This window comes from Nestor notabilis, unplaced genomic scaffold (genome assembly GCF_000696875.1).
Source record: "Nestor notabilis isolate BGI_N333 unplaced genomic scaffold, ASM69687v1 scaffold6498, whole genome shotgun sequence".
In the NCBI taxonomy this organism is placed as follows: domain Eukaryota; kingdom Metazoa; phylum Chordata; class Aves; order Psittaciformes; family Psittacidae; genus Nestor; species Nestor notabilis.
The window spans coordinates 86,875-106,333 of record NW_009940500.1 but is presented as its reverse complement, the minus strand read 5'-3'; the positions used below and the strand labels follow the sequence as shown (position 1 = coordinate 106,333).

General features: G+C 41.3%; 2 protein-coding genes across 2 annotated transcripts; both read left to right on the top strand.

Annotated features, from left to right (window-relative positions):
- The first annotated feature begins 1,371 nt into the window (after positions 1 to 1,371).
- On the top strand, positions 1,372 to 5,323 carry FLRT3 (fibronectin leucine rich transmembrane protein 3). The gene is made up of 2 exons (XM_010020383.1): positions 1,372 to 1,424; positions 2,548 to 5,323. The coding sequence occupies exon 2, from the start codon at positions 2,593 to 2,595 to the stop codon at positions 4,540 to 4,542; it is 1,950 nt and encodes a 649-aa protein (XP_010018685.1). The 5' UTR covers positions 1,372 to 1,424; positions 2,548 to 2,592; the 3' UTR covers positions 4,543 to 5,323.
- Positions 5,324 to 11,352: 6,029 nt separating this feature from the next.
- Positions 11,353 to 15,126, top strand: LOC104410269 (the record flags this gene model as incomplete). The annotated part of the gene is made up of 4 exons (XM_010020384.1): positions 11,353 to 11,422; positions 11,648 to 11,877; positions 13,277 to 13,474; positions 14,999 to 15,126. Coding segments are annotated over exons 1-4 (626 nt in total), but the record flags the coding sequence as incomplete, so codon positions are not given.
- Positions 15,127 to 19,459: the final 4,333 nt, after the last annotated feature.

The window sequence follows — 19,459 nt, the reverse complement described above, 5'->3', positions numbered from 1 at the left end:
TGAAATGAGGAAAATCAGATAAAATGCTAATCTGAACACCAGTTCTGCTGTGCAGCGTGACAAATACAACAGGCTTAAAAGTTCAGGCTGCAGATCCAGCCTATTTAATGGACAAAACCCACGTATGTATCTCTGTTGTCAAAGAGTTGACACAGATGCCTGGCTAGCCCCCAGTTCAGATTCAGCATGTTGCAGATGTCAAATATTAATACAGGATTTGAGCAAAACATTTCCCCTTTCATCCAGTAACTACTGAATGGTAATTGGGTTCCTTTACATTTAAAACCAAGGAGAGGATCATCATCTATCTCAGTTTACCAAGAACACAAAGCAAGCAAACATTTTGGCTTCCTCCAAGGAGTTAGGACTGGTATTTGTAATCAGGTGGGAAACATCACTTACAGATACTTTGTACTGCCTGTCAATTCAGGATGACTTTATTTTGTGCTGAAAGAAAGGAAGATGCAGTTCCAGCAAAAGCACAGTAACATGAGACTAAACAGCACAAATGTTTTCCTAAAGAGCTCTGTATTTTGCTGAAATACAAATATTTTGGGAAAACAAGATGTATGCAAGTCATGGATGCAATAAGCACAGCATGATTTACGTAGGGGCTGCAGCACAACTCATATTAGTGTCCACCATTTGTTATTAATCCCAATTTTTTTGTTTCTACTTTTGCAGGAAATTAAGAGTTCAAGGAAAGCTTTAAAAGGGGAGTTTTCTTTGAAGGACATCATATTTTTGTGGGTTTTTTTAATGACGAAAACCATCTGAATTGCCTGACATTTCTACAGTACAGTCACTTGCGTTCTCGCAGCGCAGGAGGAATTCTTTCCTGCATTACAAATTGGGAAGAAGTGGTAAAAAGTGAGTCGGAAAATGGTTCTCTGAGAGGCGTGGATGTACCGGGATGTAGCCACTGTACAACGTTTATACTTGGATAATTCTGGACAGGAAAAAGCAGCCCCGTTCCTGACCTCCTGAAGAAGCTACCATCCTTCAAGCCTCAGCATAATGAATAGTTTCCATCATGCGGCGCTGAAGTTACCACCTCCGACTACTACGCTGCACAGAAGAGTTTGTAAGAGTTACAAAGAAAGTAATTCTTGCTAAAGGCATTAAACCAAACAAAAGAGGCTCTTCATTCACGGACTTTACAGGAGGACAGAAATAGAGGGAAGCTGAAGCTTTTCTACACCCCAGCCTGGTGTGCTTATGTACCATGATAAATCTTGGTTGGAATGCTCACTGAGTGTCGTGCCAGGAGCCAGGAAACACACACCACTGAGGAGGGCCATCTGAGTAAACACCATTGAGGAAAAACACAGCTCCATGGAGTAAAGCGTAAGAGTGACTCGTGAGAAAGACATTCCTTTACTGGATATCCTCAAGCACAAAATTTACTCTTACCTTTAAATACGGTAGGATCAATATTAATTTATTTTCCTTTGTGTGCCTCAGAGAATAAAGTTCAATTAATATATGAACCCACAAGAGAAAAGGTCATGACACCGCTTAATGCATAGGTCATCTTGCAGAAGTTCTCACAACCCTAATTACAATGGTAATTGAATTATGTTGTCTTAAAAGCTATAAAAATGCTAATGACCTGAGCTCAATGTACAAACACACTACCGATGCAAAGTACAATTTCAGTCTCAAGAGTTAATTTATGTTATCCTACCATGCACAGTTTGAACTAATAAGATGGGAAAATGTGGTCAAACCTTCCAAATAGTCTCTTATTAGTGTACTACTTAGTAAAAAGACTTCTGAGAATGACTAATATTTAAACATGAAATTAAGCATGTAATGAAGTATTCTGTCCAGTCAACTAGAAAGCCATACCTCTACCAGCTACATCAGGTTGTTAGTTACCTACCAGTTGTAACGTTCAACTTTCTAAAAGTTCCAGCTCAAAAACCAACTAAAGTAGGCTGCAGGATCCACGAGATGCTCAACGTGACATTGAGCACTTGGAAAACCTTGGAAAAAAGTCTTTAGGTGGTGGCCCTTACTCTTTTGCACATTATGCTTTGCCAGTAGAACTTTTCTGGACCTCCAAAACAGCTACCACTAAACTTGCGAGTTCAGTAAGAGGTTTATAGTTCACTATAAAGGGTTCCTGGGCTAGTTAGCTGGCTAAGGAATTACTGCTTATCTTTCAGATGTAGAATGATTTACTTGAACTCTGGCATGACTTCAGCTCTGTACTTACCTGGTATTTGTGAACAAAGATTGTCTCTGCACATGAAATGTGAAGGAATTCTTAGAAAGAGCGTTGATGCTTAAGCAAAACAATTCACAGATCAGACATACCTGATTATGTTCCTTTCAATTGCTATGCAGACTAACCTATTAACTTAATTGAATTAGTACAAGTAGTAGTACAATTATTGCTGTAAGGAAAGTAAAATGTGTCTAAGAGCTTGAATTCTGGTTTAATATGTGTATTTCAGATGTCTTCTGTAATGTTGAAGTTGAATTTTCACTGTAGTTTCTTCGCTGATGATCTGGATAATTTTGTTTGTTTGGTTTTTTTAGATTGTTGAAGATCAGAACTGTATACAAATCTCATCATTCCTGACCATGATTAGTGTAACCTGGAGCATCTTCCTAGTTTGGACTAAAATAGGGCTGTTACTTGACATGGCACCTTGTTCTGTTAGTGCCAAACCATGCCCTTCAGTGTGTCGCTGTGATATGGGTTTCATATATTGTAATGATCGCGATTTGACGTCTATTCCTACAGGAATCCCAGAGGATGCTACTACCCTCTTCCTTCAGAACAATCAAATAAATAATGCTGGGATTCCTTCAGAACTGAAGAACTTGCTTAGGGTGGAAAGAATATATTTATACCACAACAGCCTAGATGAATTCCCCACTAACCTCCCTAAGTACGTTAAGGAACTGCATTTGCAGGAGAACAATATAAGGACCATTACGTATGATTCACTTTCACAAATTCCGTATCTGGAAGAACTGCATTTGGATGATAACTCTGTTTCCGCTGTTAGCATTGAGGATGGAGCTTTCCGGGACAACATCTATCTCAGACTTCTTTTTCTCTCTCGAAATCACCTTAGCACCATTCCCTGGGGTTTGCCTAAAACCATAGAAGAGCTACGCTTGGATGATAATCGTATTTCCACGATTTCAGAGCCGTCCCTTCAAGACCTTACAAATCTAAAACGCCTTGTTTTAGACGGAAATCTTCTAAATAACCATGGATTAGGAGACAAAGTCTTCATGAATCTAGTCAACCTTACAGAACTGTCACTGGTCCGCAATTCGCTCACAGCCGCACCGGTGAATTTGCCAGGAACAAACCTAAGAAAGCTTTACCTTCAAGAAAACCACATCAACCGTGTGCCACCCAATGCTTTCTCCTACTTAAGGCAGTTGTATCGACTAGATATGTCCAACAACAATCTTAGCAACTTACCTCAGGGTGTCTTCGATGATCTGGACAACATAACTCAGCTTTTCCTTCGCAACAACCCTTGGAACTGTGGGTGCAAAATGAAATGGGTGCGCGACTGGTTACAGTCATTGCCTTTAAAAGTTAATGTGCGTGGACTGATGTGTCAGGCACCAGAGAAAGTCCGTGGAATGGCTATCAAAGACCTCAGCGTGGAGCTATTTGATTGTAAGGACGATGGCATGATGAGCACCATCCAAATCACTACCGCGGTACCAAACACCTTATACCCGGCCCAGGGCCACTGGCCGGTTTCTGTGACCAAACAACCAGACATCAAGACTCCCAACCTAAACAAAAACTACAGAACCACAGCAAATCCAGTGCGCAAAATCATTACAATCTTTGTGAAATCCGTAAGCACGGAGACTATTCACATCTCCTGGAAAGTTGCACTGCCAATGACTGCTTTAAGACTGAGCTGGCTCAAGATGGGTCACAGCCCTGCCTTTGGATCTATAACTGAAACAATCGTTACAGGCGACAGAAACGACTATTTGCTCACAGCTCTCGAACCGGAATCGCCGTACCGCGTATGCATGGTTCCCATGGAAACCAGCAACATCTATCTCTCCGACGAAACACCCGAATGCATCGAGACCGAGACGGCCCCTCTGAAGATGTACAACCCCACCACGACCCTCAACCGGGAGCAGGAGAAAGAACCTTACAAAAACTCCAGCTTGCCCTTGGCCGCTATCATCGGCGGGGCAGTGGCGCTGGTGGCCATCGCGCTGCTGGCCCTGGTCTGCTGGTACGTCCACAGAAACGGGTCCCTCTTCTCCCGGAACTGCGCCTACAGCAAGGGACGCCGGAGAAAGGATGACTATGCTGAAGCGGGAACCAAGAAGGATAACTCCATCCTAGAAATCAGGGAGACTTCTTTCCAGATGATACCAATAACCAATGACCAAGTGTCCAAGGAGGAGTTTGTAATACACACCATTTTCCCACCTAACGGCATGAATCTGTACAAGAACAGCCACAGTGAAAGCAGTAGTAACAGGAGCTACAGAGACAGTGGTATTCCAGATTCAGATCATTCACACTCATGATACTGAAGGACATGAAAGACTGGTTTGGGTTTGGTTGGTTTTTTTTGGTTTTGTTTTTTAAAGAAAACAAGAAAAGACTGGCTTAACAGTTGCTGTTCTACTGCAAAACACTGGATTAAAAGACTGACAAAGCAATGTACTGTACATTTGCCATATAATTTATATTTAAGAACTTTTTATTAAAAGTTTCAAATTTCAGGCTACTGCTGCGATTAATGTAGTGGGGATACCTGACCACAATTCTATATTTTAGTATTTTTTAGTAATTTGTACTGTATTTTCCTTGCTAATATTGAAGTTACAGACCATTTAACTTTTGTGTTCTACTGAGTAAGATGACTTGTTGACTGTGAAAGTGAATTTTCTTGCCGTGTTGAGCAGTCAGAACATTCATCTGAGATCCTTGTAAGTGTAAGCACAGGCCATTTTTCACTTTGGTATCAATAAAACAATGTTGAACCTGGCAAATCAGAAACATCAAGAAGTGGTTGCAAAAACTCACAGAACTTTCAATGTTGGGTCTATTAAATCTGTAAACCACTACAATATTCAATAAACAAAAATGCGTGTAGTAATGGGCAATATCAGCTGTCTGGATATATCCATTCAACAATGGTGACATCCAATTTAAAAGAAAATAAGCAAATCAATGACATCCATGAGACTGAAGCTTTTGACATGTGTCAAAAAAAAAGAATTGATCCCTGGAAGAAAGCCTAATCAAATTCCTAACAAGGAATTCAAAAATATGTACTAGGTTCTACAAGCCAAGGGGGTAGATAGGGCTTAGGGATAGATTTCTGGTTATCAAAGCCAGTGGGCTGCTTATTACAGAGGTAACAGCGATGGATGGTCACAAGCATCTGGGAGTCAAGGGCAGGAGGACAGAGACAACACTTGGAAACTGCTTTGGACAGAGAAAGGGCTGAAAGTGCAGTTTTGTAAGGAAAGAGGGGGACAAAAAGGATAGGCAATATAACAAGGTCTCAAAAACTTTAGTCATGAAGGTAAGCAGACAATTGGGGAATACAGGGATTTTTAACAAGCAGTATACAGGTATGTGTTCAGTACACTGCCATTACAGTCAGGAATACTGCCCATTACTGTCACAGTTTTCCAGAAATTCCTGGATAAATCTATAAGGGTAACATGTTTCTTTCTGCCTTCCTACTGAACTATGAGCTATTTCATGTTTAAACCCCAAGCCACTCTCTGTTGCCGTAATCATTTGTTTCTTCAACTAAAAACCAAAGTGCTTTGTACGCCCTTTGGCCAGTCTTGTGTGTGCCTTGATCCAACGCTACATGTATCAAGCTTTTAAAAACTTTAAAAAAAGGATAAAAAAAATAAAATACCCACTTTTTCATATGTAACTTCACTATGAAAAATATTGGTCTTATTGATGAATAAAGTTGGAAAATCAGGTTGAAATAATGCTGCACCTCTGCAGTGCACTGGTAGGAAACCTGCTCAGAACCTACTACTCTTCAGGTCATGGGCTTCACCTTTTTCTTTGTTCAGCTTGACAGTATTGCATTTGCAGGGTTTCTTTATTATTGGTTACTTGGGAAACAGGTTTTCACAGCTTTCAAGTGCATGAACAATGGCAAGGAGGGAATGACAGGGAATGGCATGGAGTTACGACCCTCTGAGATATGAATTTTTCCCAATGAAAACAGCAAATAGAAAAATATTTGGACAATATCTCAAATGGGAAGGAATGTTTACCAAATGCAGTTCAATTTTGAGAATATTAGCAGTGCTTGGCCTGTTTGTTCCCTTAGAAGTGGGTAAAGGAAGATGACAAGAAAAATCAGTGACAAACATTGAGAGCGATGGTTTCTGCAGCCTGCAAACAGTTCTCCTGCCAGGGACCCATCCTGCTGCACAGACCCAACACTTCCAGTAACACGCAGCTCTTTTCATCCTCATTTTCCAGATGTGCCCAGGGAAGTTACTGTCCAAACTCCCTGTGCTGTGGAACTGCTTCCTCAACCTCACCTTCAAGAATGCCTCCTGTGGTTCTAGAGCAATGAAGGAACAGCACCGTGCTTCCCTACTGGCCTTACACAAATCATGTCTTCTCCTTCACATGGAGCACTGAGTGGATCCACGATGCCAAAAGTAACAGGCATGTTATGCTGAACAGTAATGAACTCAGCCCAGTGTAATGCACTAAGTGAGACTAATTTGCTCTGTTTTCCCAGCAGGTACAAATGTAGGGAAGAGGGAGAAAGATAAGACTAAGCACATGGAGCCTCGTTATGTTCCTGTGCAAAAGGCTTCCCAAGTAGTAAGTGGGAAAAGGAAACCAACATGGGCTGGAGAAGACAGAGCTGTTCTTCATCTAAACTAGCATACAGGGACCCCTATAGCAGAGATAAATTTAACAGCTGAGTCACTGGCAATAGATTACTAGTTCTTTGCCATCAGCTCTCAAAATTAAATGGGTTTTGCTGTGTTTTCAAGCAATTTACATGAAAACCTCTCTCCTGGTTGACTCCAAATTTGTGTTGTGAAAAGGGTAAGGTAATGCTCAGTAATTACTCTCTGCCATGCCTCTGCTGAGGCAGCTCTGCCAAAGGTGGCCTGGTAATGCTACTTAGTATCTACCACACATCTTGGTGATGCCTTGCAAAGGCCTTATGGTCTATAAGAAAACTGCCATTTAAGGAGGACATAATTACATGTGAATCTTAAGCATGAGAAATTTATGTACTGTGAGGCAGCAGTGTACAAATCCAGAACAGCTTCAACAAGTCAGCCCAGCTGTTCCTGCTTTACCTCCACCAGAGAGTGGAAACCTGGACAAGTGATTCTGTCCTCTGCAAAGAACCAGGCCAGGTCTGCAGGGAGAGCTGGTGTCCTGCTACCACCAGTGCTGTCAGTGGGAAAGATGGCCCATCCATGCATACAAGATCTTCCTTAGGTTCTACAGCAACCTTTATGCAACACGCACAATATTAGGATTAATTTGGCAAGTGGAAGATTGATTTCAAACTAAACTGTAATGTTTTTCCCTGGATATTTATACAAATTCCTGTTCTGCTCCATGTCATGCCCATCTCTTCAAGGCTCTTCTACTTATGATAGTGCTGCAGTTCTAGCACGCTACACTCTAGCACCATGCATAAATCCCTTCTATTAGACAGTCATAGATGCAGGCAAATCAGATTGCTACATCGAGCAGTTTACTCCACACATTTATCAAAATAACATTAATCCACATTAAATTTATCTCAAATAATTTTCTAATTCCCTGTTATTTCAAGGTACTGTTCATTATTTAATTGTGGAGCAAGGAGCGACTTTCTTTTCAGCGTTGCATTAATTTATGTGCAGAGTTAATTTAATCAGCACCCTCTATATTAAAATACTTTGCCAAGTATCTTCTACGCTCTTTATCATCATCCCTCTTTATTTTTAAATTCATATTGCTCTCCTGAATTGCTCACTGTTCTATTTGAACCTGAAAGCTGCTTCCAAAAAAACCCTGGTACTTTGGAAACCATATTAAGTTTGTCTCATCTCGGTACCTTCCAGAACTAAATCTGCTTCATTTATAAGCCATTATTTCAGCAGCTTTGTACAACAGCCTGAAATACAAAAACTGCTGGGGATTTTTATTTTTTCCTCTTGGCTTTACAAGTACCAAATTCAAAGTATTATGGTCTTGGAACACAGTTACCATTTCTTCTGCTAATGCACTAGCTAGCATGCAAGCTATATTGTGCCAATGCTGTACATATTGAATGTAGAGCAGCAAATGCAATAAAGCAAGAGCAAAAGTAATAAAGCCTTATTTGCTATTAAAATAATTTACTGATGACATAACGCACTAAAGCACATATAGAGACTTCTCTGCTCTGTAAGAGGATGCAATTTTGCATATTCACCTCCAGCTAAAGCTGGATAAGATCTTCAAACGTGAGCTGGCTGATGCCATCTGCCTGGATTTATCCAAACCACATTTCTTTGGGATGGTTTTGGATGGAACCATAGTTTGCACAGATACCCTTTGCTGTCAAAACACCTTAACCTTGCTTCCAAATCCATACCTTGTTCGAGCATCACCTTGGTACTGATCTTTTAACTGTTTCTTCACCTATACCAGAACAAAACCAAAAGCTTCGAGCCACAAGCCAGCTCTTGCCACCAGTGAAGCTCGGCTTACAAAGCATAAAGTTACTCCTTAACTTCTTCCAAACTAGCCCAGAGTGGTTCAGCCAGAAAGGAAAAGCCCACTGAGTGAATTCAGACATGACATCTTTACACTTTCTTCTTTTTCTTTGCAAATGAATTCAATTTTGTGGGTGGCAGAGTGGGAGTTCCACCCTTGTGATGAAATTAGAGCCCTTTCAAACACTCTGAAGGTACAACTATGACACAGGTATTGGATTCAGGACATAGTTGCTTTAGAAGTTTATTCTTTTGATAAACATGTGTGTTTGATTTAATTTTAATAGTTATTTTATCAAATCATTTCCTGTTCCTCTAAAAAAACCTAAATAAAAACCACAGAACGTAGATCTCACTAAAATGATGACAGAGCATCTAGCTCAAAACAAGATACTCATTTTATGGTCGTCTTTGAATGATGGCTGAGGAACATTCCTGCCCTAGGGGGAAACCAAAAGACTTCAGCAAAATGGGTGTTAGAAGAAATAACCATCCTCTGGATTACTGGTGGCCTAAGGCAAAGGTTAACGACACATGTTTTGGAAGCTGAGCAAACGTCCATCATGCCCGGTCACCGTCAATGTCCTACACTGGAAACGTGCAGGCCAGGAGCTCAGAAGTGTATGACCCAACTTCAGCTGCTGTTCAAAGCCCCTTTGGGTTTTCTTAGGATGAAAACATAGTGGAGTCACCGTATAAAACCCCTCAAGATTAACAACTTGACCTGAAAACACTTTCTGAAATCTGAAGCTGGACCTTCTAAGCTTAGCAAGAAAACGCATAAATAACTTATAAAAATAGAAGTGTCTTAATAGGCTAATTAAATAATCTGACTTGTTCAAGCTGGGTGATAGTATTCATACAGGCTGATGCCCTGTCCTGAACAGCCCTCTTAAGTAATCAAAAACAGGGAGTGGATCATGGCCAAGTGCTGGCGCGTGCTCCTGTCCCCTTGCTGAGCTTCAGGAATATCTTATTTATAGACAGAGCCAAGGAAGGTTTAATTGGTCAAAATCAAGGGACTGCACGATGTTCTTTAATCATTAACTGTGGGAACATCATCTACAAAAGGATGACATTATGCACATATTTTGCATAATTGAACTGTTCTAATTTGTGCAAAATATTTTTAAAATATTTAGATCAGAAATGCTCATCTGAGCTATGTACTGATGTGCTCCTGTGGTCTCGAGTCCCTGTTAGATGCCTACTGGGCTACTGGCTTTCCATAAGAAAACATGTTTTCTGGGCGTGTGGGGATTGGTTTTGTTAAGTTTAGGGGCTCTTCCTATCTTTTTAAGAGTGATAAATAATTTCACTCCAAATCTTTCAGTTTTCATTGGATACAAAAGTGAGTGATTTTAAACGAATGCCTATCTCACATCAACGTGCCTAAGGCAGGTGCTGGTGGGTTAGACCACCTCCCCACAAACTTTCCTTTCCCATCTCTCCTCACAATAACACTTTCCAGGGTCTTAACTGGAAGCCTTGGCTTTTATTGCAGGAACTGCACGAGGGCAATGAAATCAGTTGTCACCACTGTAAGATCCTAGTCGCAATTTGGGACTTTTTAATTTTGAGATACACATGAGCAGCTGTACTTACATGTGTGTTTATGGACTAGAAGCAGAAATCTTTCAGGCCGGGTAGCACAGAGCAGACCACGTTAAATCGAAGCCTTCGTCCAACTCTGAGCCTCTTATGTTAACACAATTTCCTAAATTACTACAACAAGCATTAGCAGCTCAAACAGGGTAAGAGAAAAAGCATCCGTACCTTACACAGCATCTTAGGCTATGACTCAGTACATGTAAAGTGGGGTTAATTTGGCGTCCTTAAACTTGAGTGCTGTTTTTCATGGATTCAATGGTAAATTCTTTTTCAAAGGTAAACTCTTCTGCCCAGGAATGCTGCTGTTCTGACCAAGCCAAGGAGATAAGAAGTCACATTGTAACTCTTACTCCACAAGTACATGCAAAACCCAACCTGTATAAACCCTACGTGCTTTTTCTATGCTCACCCGCTATTTAAGCTACATTAATCAGAAACCAAGTTATTTGCACTGCACTCCTCTATTAGAGGGAAATAAACTAGAAAGACTATTCACTTTTTCTACACAGTCGGAACACCCACATAAGAATGTGGACGACTACAGAATCTCTATGTGCGTTTACCTGGTTTCAATAATCTTTCCAAGAAATGATGAAGACCCTTATTTCTGAAGCCTGACAGAATACTTCAGGGCCCACAAGGAACATGAGCTCACTAACAGAAAGCAAAACATACAGGGAAAAAGCTAACCCAGTGAGTAAACATGATTTTAGAGCATTAGCTGATAATGCAGAATCTCTGTGCCTAATGTCTTTAAAGCAATTATTTTACTCTAAGAACCCCTTAATGGCATGTTACCTACTTCCTCCACTGAAAACCTTTCCCTTTCCCCCTGATATGGAAATGACACACTAAAACAAAAATTCAGCAAAACCCCCACAGTATTCCCAGGTCTTGGAAGTCATTCTTGATCACTGAAATTCGGCACTTGGCAGCCAAGTGAAGTGAAAAGTACAGAATATGGCTGGGGGAGCTACATTGCTCCATGAAATTTACTTAGATAAATGAGAAAAGGCAAGGATGGAGCTGCAACGTGGGACATCAGCAGCTCAACCACAGCCGTCTAAGATGGACCCCTCAGCTCTCCCAGGTATGTATCTTGCTGGTTTTGACTACAAGAAAACGAAGAGTCAACAAACTTGAGCACTAGCAGGACCTACCTCTAAGCTCTTCTTTCTAGTCTTTTTCTTTCCGTAAATAAAGCTCATTGAGAGAGTTTATTCAGTAAACGTGACTGATTTGTATGTGAAAACCTCCTTCATTGTTAATTGCAGTTGTTGACACATAGTGGAATAGTGCTAAACCCTCCTTAAAGAGCTTGCAATTAAATCCAAGGAAAACACATCACAAAATATTTACCCTGAAGATCTCCACTATTACCTGAGTTTACAAATACACGATGTTAAGGCGGGGAGGGGAGAAAAGGAAGTATCATATATTCCTAAGACGCTGCTCTCAATGCTGCTACTTTCCTCTGGCCCATATTTGAACTTAGGCAGTCCAAATAAACAAGAGAATTTGGGGGGAGAGATGCAAAACCACAAAGTAACGTTTCTAGTACTGAAAACTGAATTATACTGAAAATAATAACTGCTTGGTTTATCGTAACTTATCTGTGTCAGGAACGTGCTCAGGTCTTTCTCATTACCTGCTGGCCTGGGGACCCAACAGATGATGGGGCTGCACCGATTGGTGCATTCATTTGGTGCAGAGGCATTAAGAGGAACCAAATGCACCCAAACAACGGTAATGAGGACTGGTTTTGTCCAACAAACACCAAGAACAAATGACATAACTTCCATGCATGGACGATTTGATGTAATGCTCAGTTTTACCTGTAAAATAAATTCTGAAGGTTTGGTCTATGTGAATTCATAGCCAATGCTCGCTATCATGAGCACATTTTGATTAAGGATGTTAATCCCCCCGATGTTTTCAGTACATACTCTGTACATATGTAAATGGAAGTTAGTGCAGCACAGTTCAACATGTGTGGAGACCTCATAGCAGCCTTCCAGTATCTGAAGGGGGCCTACAAGGATGCTGGGGAGGGACTCTTCATTAGGGACTCTAGTGGTAGGACAAGGGGTAATGGCTTTAAACTTAAACAGGGGAACTTTAGGTTAGATATAAGGAAGAAGTTCTTACAGTGAGGGTGGTGAGGCACTGGAATAGGTTGCCCAAGGAAGTTGTGAATGCTCCATCCCTGGCGGTGTTCAAGGCCAGGCTGGACAGAGCCTTGGGCGACATAGTTTAGTGTGTGGTGTCCCTGCTCATGGCAGGGAGGTTGGAACTAGATGATCTTAAGGTCCTTTCCAACCCTAACTATTCTATGATTTTCCCTGTGTTATCAACTGACATTTTTAGCATTTGAATCATTTTAGTCATTAACTATTAAAAGCACAAGAAGTGGTTCATCAATTTAGTTTTTAGGGTATTAAAGATGGGAGGGGGAAAGGAAGGAGAGGGATTAGACCAAGACGCAAATTAAGGCTAAAGTATGCTACAATATTCTGTAGGTAGAGTCCTTGTTTTACTGATGCAGGGGAGAAACTTTCCCAAACCCAGCTATATTGACAAAAGGACCTTCGGAGCTGCTCACACAAAAAATGCATCTTGTTCCCAAAGCAACTGCATCAGGTTGGGAAGGGAAGCTGTTTCTTTGATAGTGTTTTGAAGGTGATATCCTGTGTCCCGTGAAGGAGCACCCTGCTGATATGGTAGGTATAGGCTTGTCTTGATGTCCATTTTAAACTCAATACTGCAAAACTCAAGGGTGAGCAACCAAGCGTATAGCTCCAGAGACTTAAGAAACAACCCTCAAAGCCAAACGAAAAACAACCAACCCTGCAAAATCCTCAAGAAGCACCTATCAAAGTGCTTTCAATGCAGTGATGCGGTACAAAGTCAAAGGACGTAAACTCATCTAATCCCACACTTTCAGCTCCTCCAGGCTTCGGCCGCCGTTGCCAGGGCCTGGCTGACACCTCTTCGAGTGCCTCACCACGCATTTGAGACCTGGTGGCTGCTGGTGTTGGGTTTACACGCTGCAAAAACAACTCAGGAGGTGATGAGCGTGAACGGCACCTCGTTCCGGTCTGGGAGGTTTTATTACAATGAGTTTAGCTCCAGGCAAGCTGCTGTAATCAGCACATTTTTGACAGGTATTTCATTTTTCCTCCAGAGAATACCTAATGCTACTGAAAGCTGCCACATCAAATACTGTTGTTTTATTTAAATCCCCCCAAAACAACAACAAAAAATAAAGTTACCTGTTGTTCTCCTCCTGCTAATAAAGACTAGCTTTATCCCCCCTTCAGTATAATCCCTCCAAAGCAATTAAAATGCATTCAAGCAAGTTGAAAGGATACTAGGGAAGTGTTAACAAAAGGCTGGTTTGGATTATGCAGAACTTCTGCATCAATTGGCTGACACAAGGATTCCAGTGGCAAAATATTTGCAATAGAAGCAAACTAAATCTGGCTGTTAAAAGTATTTCTTACTCTGTTTTGCTCACTCGTTTCTAGCGAGATATTAGGTCAGATCCCCTAGTCATTGACCTCGTTCTAAGGTTTGTAAGTCAGTCTGTGAATAAAATATGCAATCTCTGAGTCATTCACAGAAAAACTACAGCACTGCCATAAACTGGTGCTTGAAGACAATAAATAGGGAAATGTCTTAAAATAGATGCAGCCCGTGTATGGGTACACTCGGATCCAGCACCATCAACTGATTAACCCATCCAGGATGTGCTCAAGCCTTCCCAGGAATGAAGTGGCATTGCTGAAGACAGGGAAATACCCATGCTGGGCAACAACAGGAGCTGGAGACCCGCCAAGGCATTTGTTCACATCTCACAACCTGCTCAAATGTTGGGATGGAGGGGGAAGAAGTTTTCTCCCCTGTCCAGAAGCAGCTCCAGCAGATGCTGTTACCTGAGCTCGGTCTGGTCAATGGGCAGCCACATGTACTGCTTCCTTTGCAAAATGTAAGAATTAGGATGAACTTCATCTGATGAACAAGCCAGAGATCATGTTTTCTACTGCTTCTGTGTTTGTAGGAGCTGCCTCTGATGTCTCACCCTGGGGCTTGATCAGACAAGGAAGGAAAAGTAGAGAATTTTTAAGACACTGGCAAGCATCTGGTCTTTCAAAATGTCATCGCTAATCTTCACATCACCCAGCCTGCTCTGTAATCAAGAGAGAAGAACTGTGCAAGTGCAAATTAGTGTCACTTATGTCCTGAAAACAACTACGGATGAGGATATGGAATAAGTATGCCCGAAAGCAACATCAAATTTATTCTCCATGATCAGATGAGGGATAACTGAAGTTTGTTTCACCTCACATGAAAAAACCCCAAACAAACATGAAGCTATCTCCATGACATTTACCATTTGGCTGAAGCAGGTTAGTGCTGTATGAAAAGGACCACAGCCTCAGTGGCAGTGAGAACAGGAAGGCAAGGAGTGGGTCTTGGCTTCTCCAACAATCTCCACACACAGACAAGATAAAAAACCCAACTCTTACAAGACTTAATTTTATTTTTTTCCTTTGGTCTGTTAATAGAAAAATTAAGAGGAGCACCAAGGTTAGCTTAGGGCATTAAGCATCCCAGTGACCTAATATGAGCAATGGTCTAAATTCATGGTGTGTCACCCGTTCAGGTGCAGGACAGCTATCTGAAGAGCAGCCCCATCATCAATCCCAAGACACCACACGCCGACCTGAAGCATCTCTGTCTTTTGGAAGAGGACAACAGCATTGTGAGCTCACAGATGAGTGACTTCAGCACGTGAGATGGTGCCAGCATTCCCCTGAACCCCTGAAGTGTAACAGGGAGCAGGGTGACTGATACACAGGCACAGGGAAGTTGTCCAAGACCTTTCAACTCTTATTCTCCTGGGAGCTAACCCAGATTTGGCTATTTCTTTAATGGTTAAAGAATTGCTCGGTACTTAATACCTGTGATACATGAGTATATGCTGATGCAGGTTCCTTGAATGCTGCAAAGTGCTGGGGGGAGTTTGTTGTTATATTGACAGTTTTGCAAGAGGAATCATTGTACCTGCCTACAAAAAAAACCCCATGTGTGAAAGGCAATGATGATAATTGCAGGTGGTTTGTATTAGAATAAAACTAGCAGGAAATTAAGAAAGGAAAAAGAACACTCCTGCCCACCAGTAGGGACCAACTTCCATATTCCAACCTGATTTTAAAAACCTGGAAATAATCTTTGTCCAGAAAAATCTTCTTAAAAATATGCTTTAAGGCCTTTTTGTAGTATTTTCTCTTCACTGATGATTTTTAAAAGCTCTTGTAATCAGCCTGAAAGACACCAGTAATTCCTAGCTCGACTGTAGCAGTGATAGAATCAGCACAACATACAAGAGGAGTACAAGATGCACTAAGCAGACATGAAAACAGCTGTAAAATACTGAAATCCAAACTGCCATATCAAATCATCTGTTTAACCCTGCAAAATCTGTGATATTTACTTTTCTGTTCAAGAATGCTCTTCAGATGACATCATGAACTCTTAAAAGCATGTATTATGCACTGCCATAGTGCAAATGAGAATGAGGGCTCTAAATCCATCTATTTTCCATTTTCTTCGAAACCATAATGTACAGGAATAATTTCTTTTCCCCTTTAAATTAAATTTCGTCAGTCATTGTCCTTTAAAATAAAGATACAAACATATGGTCAGATATTTTTCTATGTACAGCATCATCATTCTTATGGCAAAATTAGTAACTCTTCCAAGCCGTTTTTGCTAACTAGCCAAAATCCGAAAGTAAAGACTGAGCAAATTACAACACTAATACTAATTTATAAAGCTACTTGCAAACGTGTTCAGCTTCCCCTTTTCATTCTTTGCAGCATTATAGAACCGTTTATAAAGCAAAATTGCAGATGTTCAACCCTTTGTTTACCAAGATAACTGTGGCTGAAAACAAAACAGAAGTGGCAGCACTAGGGCTACCTCATCTTGCCAGGAGTAACGCTGTGCTGGAGTAGCTGCTGCTGGAGGAAACTAAATAGTAGGATAACTCTGAAGGATGACACTGCTGGGGTGTTCTGCAATCCAGACCCTCAAGAAGGCAGGAGGGAAAGCCTTGGAGAGCCGCTGCCACCTCCCGTCTATGAGCCACTTGTCTACCTTTCCCACTACTTTGTTTTCTGGGCTACGCAATATGTTCTCTTATACCTGCCATCCATATGGAGGCCTGGAAACGTTCCACCAAGTCAAACATACTGGCTACTCTCTTGGTGTAATCAAGCTAGGCACCTTTATATTTTTATCAGCACTAATTCTGCTGTCTTTTGAGGCGGTGATAAAACCCAGCGAGCACGCTGTAGGCAGAGGTTCACCACATCCGAGCACTGCCAAACACACTGAGGGTTCACAAGACAAATAAAAGCTCTCGACTTTTACTCACAGGTTGTCCTGTAAAATTCTCTCATTACAGGTACCCCTATCCCACAGCAACTTCATTTTTATAAGTTTTCCTAAAACAGGTGCTTTTCAAGGCAAGCACCACGATGCTTGGCCTTTGAGGTTGCCTTTCAAATGGCAAAAGCTAAAAGGCCCTGATTAATCAAAGATTACTTTTTTCCCCCTATCAGAAGATCAACTGTTTCACACATCTACCCTTGGAAAGAACAGAACAAACCCAGGCAGTATTTTCTACTCCCCACTCCTACTCAAAGAAACGCGTGTGACATTTATAACCATGGTATAAAAGCTCATTAATACTATACCCTGGCCTATATAAAAAGGGTTATAGGCTTAACACAATAGGAGACACTCTCGTGAAAAACAGGCAAGGGAAGGAGAGAGCAGCTCAAGATAAGCCATCTCTCCACAAACACTGACTCAAAGGATGAGATTATTAAATGACAGTATTAAAAGTGGCCAACATTTTTCACCTCTTCTCTGCTTATTTGAAAACTAGTTTCAAAAGGCACAATAAAAGCCCAGCGAACATGCCAGTACATTTTAAAAGGCAATTCTCTCTCAAAGGGCCGATAGCAGGCAGGGACTGGGAGAAAGGTTTATTTTAGTTGAGCTGATCTGACAGACTGGCACCTATTCAGAGGTGTTGGAAGAAGTCTGGCGCGTCCACACAACCACCAAGAGCAGCAGTAAATCCTTAAGGAAGACAGGGCTGCCTGTGTGCTACCTTCGCCTTTTGAATACTTCTCCTCTGGAGGATTTCTTTTTTCCTTTTTTTCTTCCCAAAGAAATTATTTGAAGCAAGCTCCCCAGTCAATGTGCTCTGAAGGGGGTTACTTCCAACGCTTGACCTTAGGGTTTGCCGAGACTAGATGACATTCAAGGCACTGTGCGCCCATGGGGAAGCACCAAACAGGGTGAGAAATAACCTGCCTGCCAGCCTAAGTGGGTTCCAAATTTACACCCAATGCCTCCTCCTAAAACCATCCTTTAGCTTAGATAACTGTGCTTTTCTACTTATTTTTTTCCCCTTCCATATACATACAGAGAGCAATCCTATCTCCTCTCAGGTTTTATTTTTCTAGGCTGAAGCTAAGCTCTTCCAAGCTACTCATAAAAAGACCGGTCAATCCTTCCACCATCACCCTAATTACCCTTCCTCGACCTGTGGCAGTTTAAACTCATCTTCCTAAATACAAGTAGGACACCTTCATTCTTTGCTGCTCCCAAATGATGAGGCTGAGCATATAGAATAAATTAATATCCTCCATCCTTAAGCACATGACATCCTCCCAAACCCAATTAACTGCAGAGGAAAGCGGTTCCTCTCACATAATGATCCAGTCCTCCTCCGCCTTGCCAACGTCCCTCAGCTTTGGAGTTGGCAAATTTATTTATCATGCTTCCAATTCTTCTGTAAAGGCTGCTAATGAAAATATTAAATAAGGCATGATTAGATCCTTGAGGAACCCCAGCAGTAACTTGGTATATTCAGCAGAACAAAGAAAAGAAACTCGTGGCGACGCAAGGTTATCAGGAACAACAGTGGTGATAGACTTCAATCTTTACAGGTATTTTAACCACCTTAAAAACCCTTCTTGCAGGATACAGGACTACCATGATGCAATCAAATTATGTCCACTTATCTCAAGTATTTTGAGCGTCTGTGCCAGCCACCCACCCTGAAGAAAAACAGAAACTGAAGCAAGACTGACACACACAGATGCAGAAAGACCAGCAACTCCTTTTTATTCAAACTAAACCAAAAAGAAGGACATCATCATCTTCTGGTTCTCCCAAGAGGTCTCTATCATCCACACGAAGATGCTTTTTTAGCACCACAAAACAGCTTGCAATGCACAGATCCCCTATGATACTGCAATTAACTCATTTCCTAGACTGAAATCTCTTATACAGTGAACAGCATTTTAATTAATTCTTTAAATATATATCCCTCCAATAGGTTAAACCTTAATTAAAATTAAAAGTGCCTGATAGCATCTTCTTATCTGGTTAGAGATGCAGTTCTTAAAATTGGTGGTGATGATAGAGCAACCACATTAAAAAGGATACATATTTAATTTCACATTTGTTTCAGTTCAGCAAAATGCCATGAAAATTGATTCAAGCTGCACTTACAGAATCTCTCTCCTCTTTCTGTAAGAACTACTTTTGCTTCGTTTCAAACACAAGTTTTGCAAAACTGTTTTGGATTTAGTCCTGGGTACATTCCTGACCACCAGAGATTTGCTGATGCTTGATCTTGTATTTCATTCGTTATTGCTTAATTAGAACCCCATTTGAAAGAAGTTGAATAGAAATGGTCCATTTAATTATCATGAGACATGAAAGAGGCAAAACGTTCCAAGCGGCTCCTCAGCAAGTTTTTATCGTGTTTATCACACACATCACATATGACTCTACCTTCTATCTATATTTCAGTTCTTCATCTCCTCATGCAACTCTTCAGTCAGCACATCTGACACTACTCCTACATTCACCTTCACAACTTTCCTGGCATTGGGGAGCACCATGATCCCGCTTGTTGGGAGACAGGTTCATGCAGCCCATGAACACCACCACCAGCCACTCCCCAGGCCCCACCTCATGCTTTATCTTACTTTAAACCCAAAAGACCAGCACAGCAACCACAGGAAGAGCTCCAGCA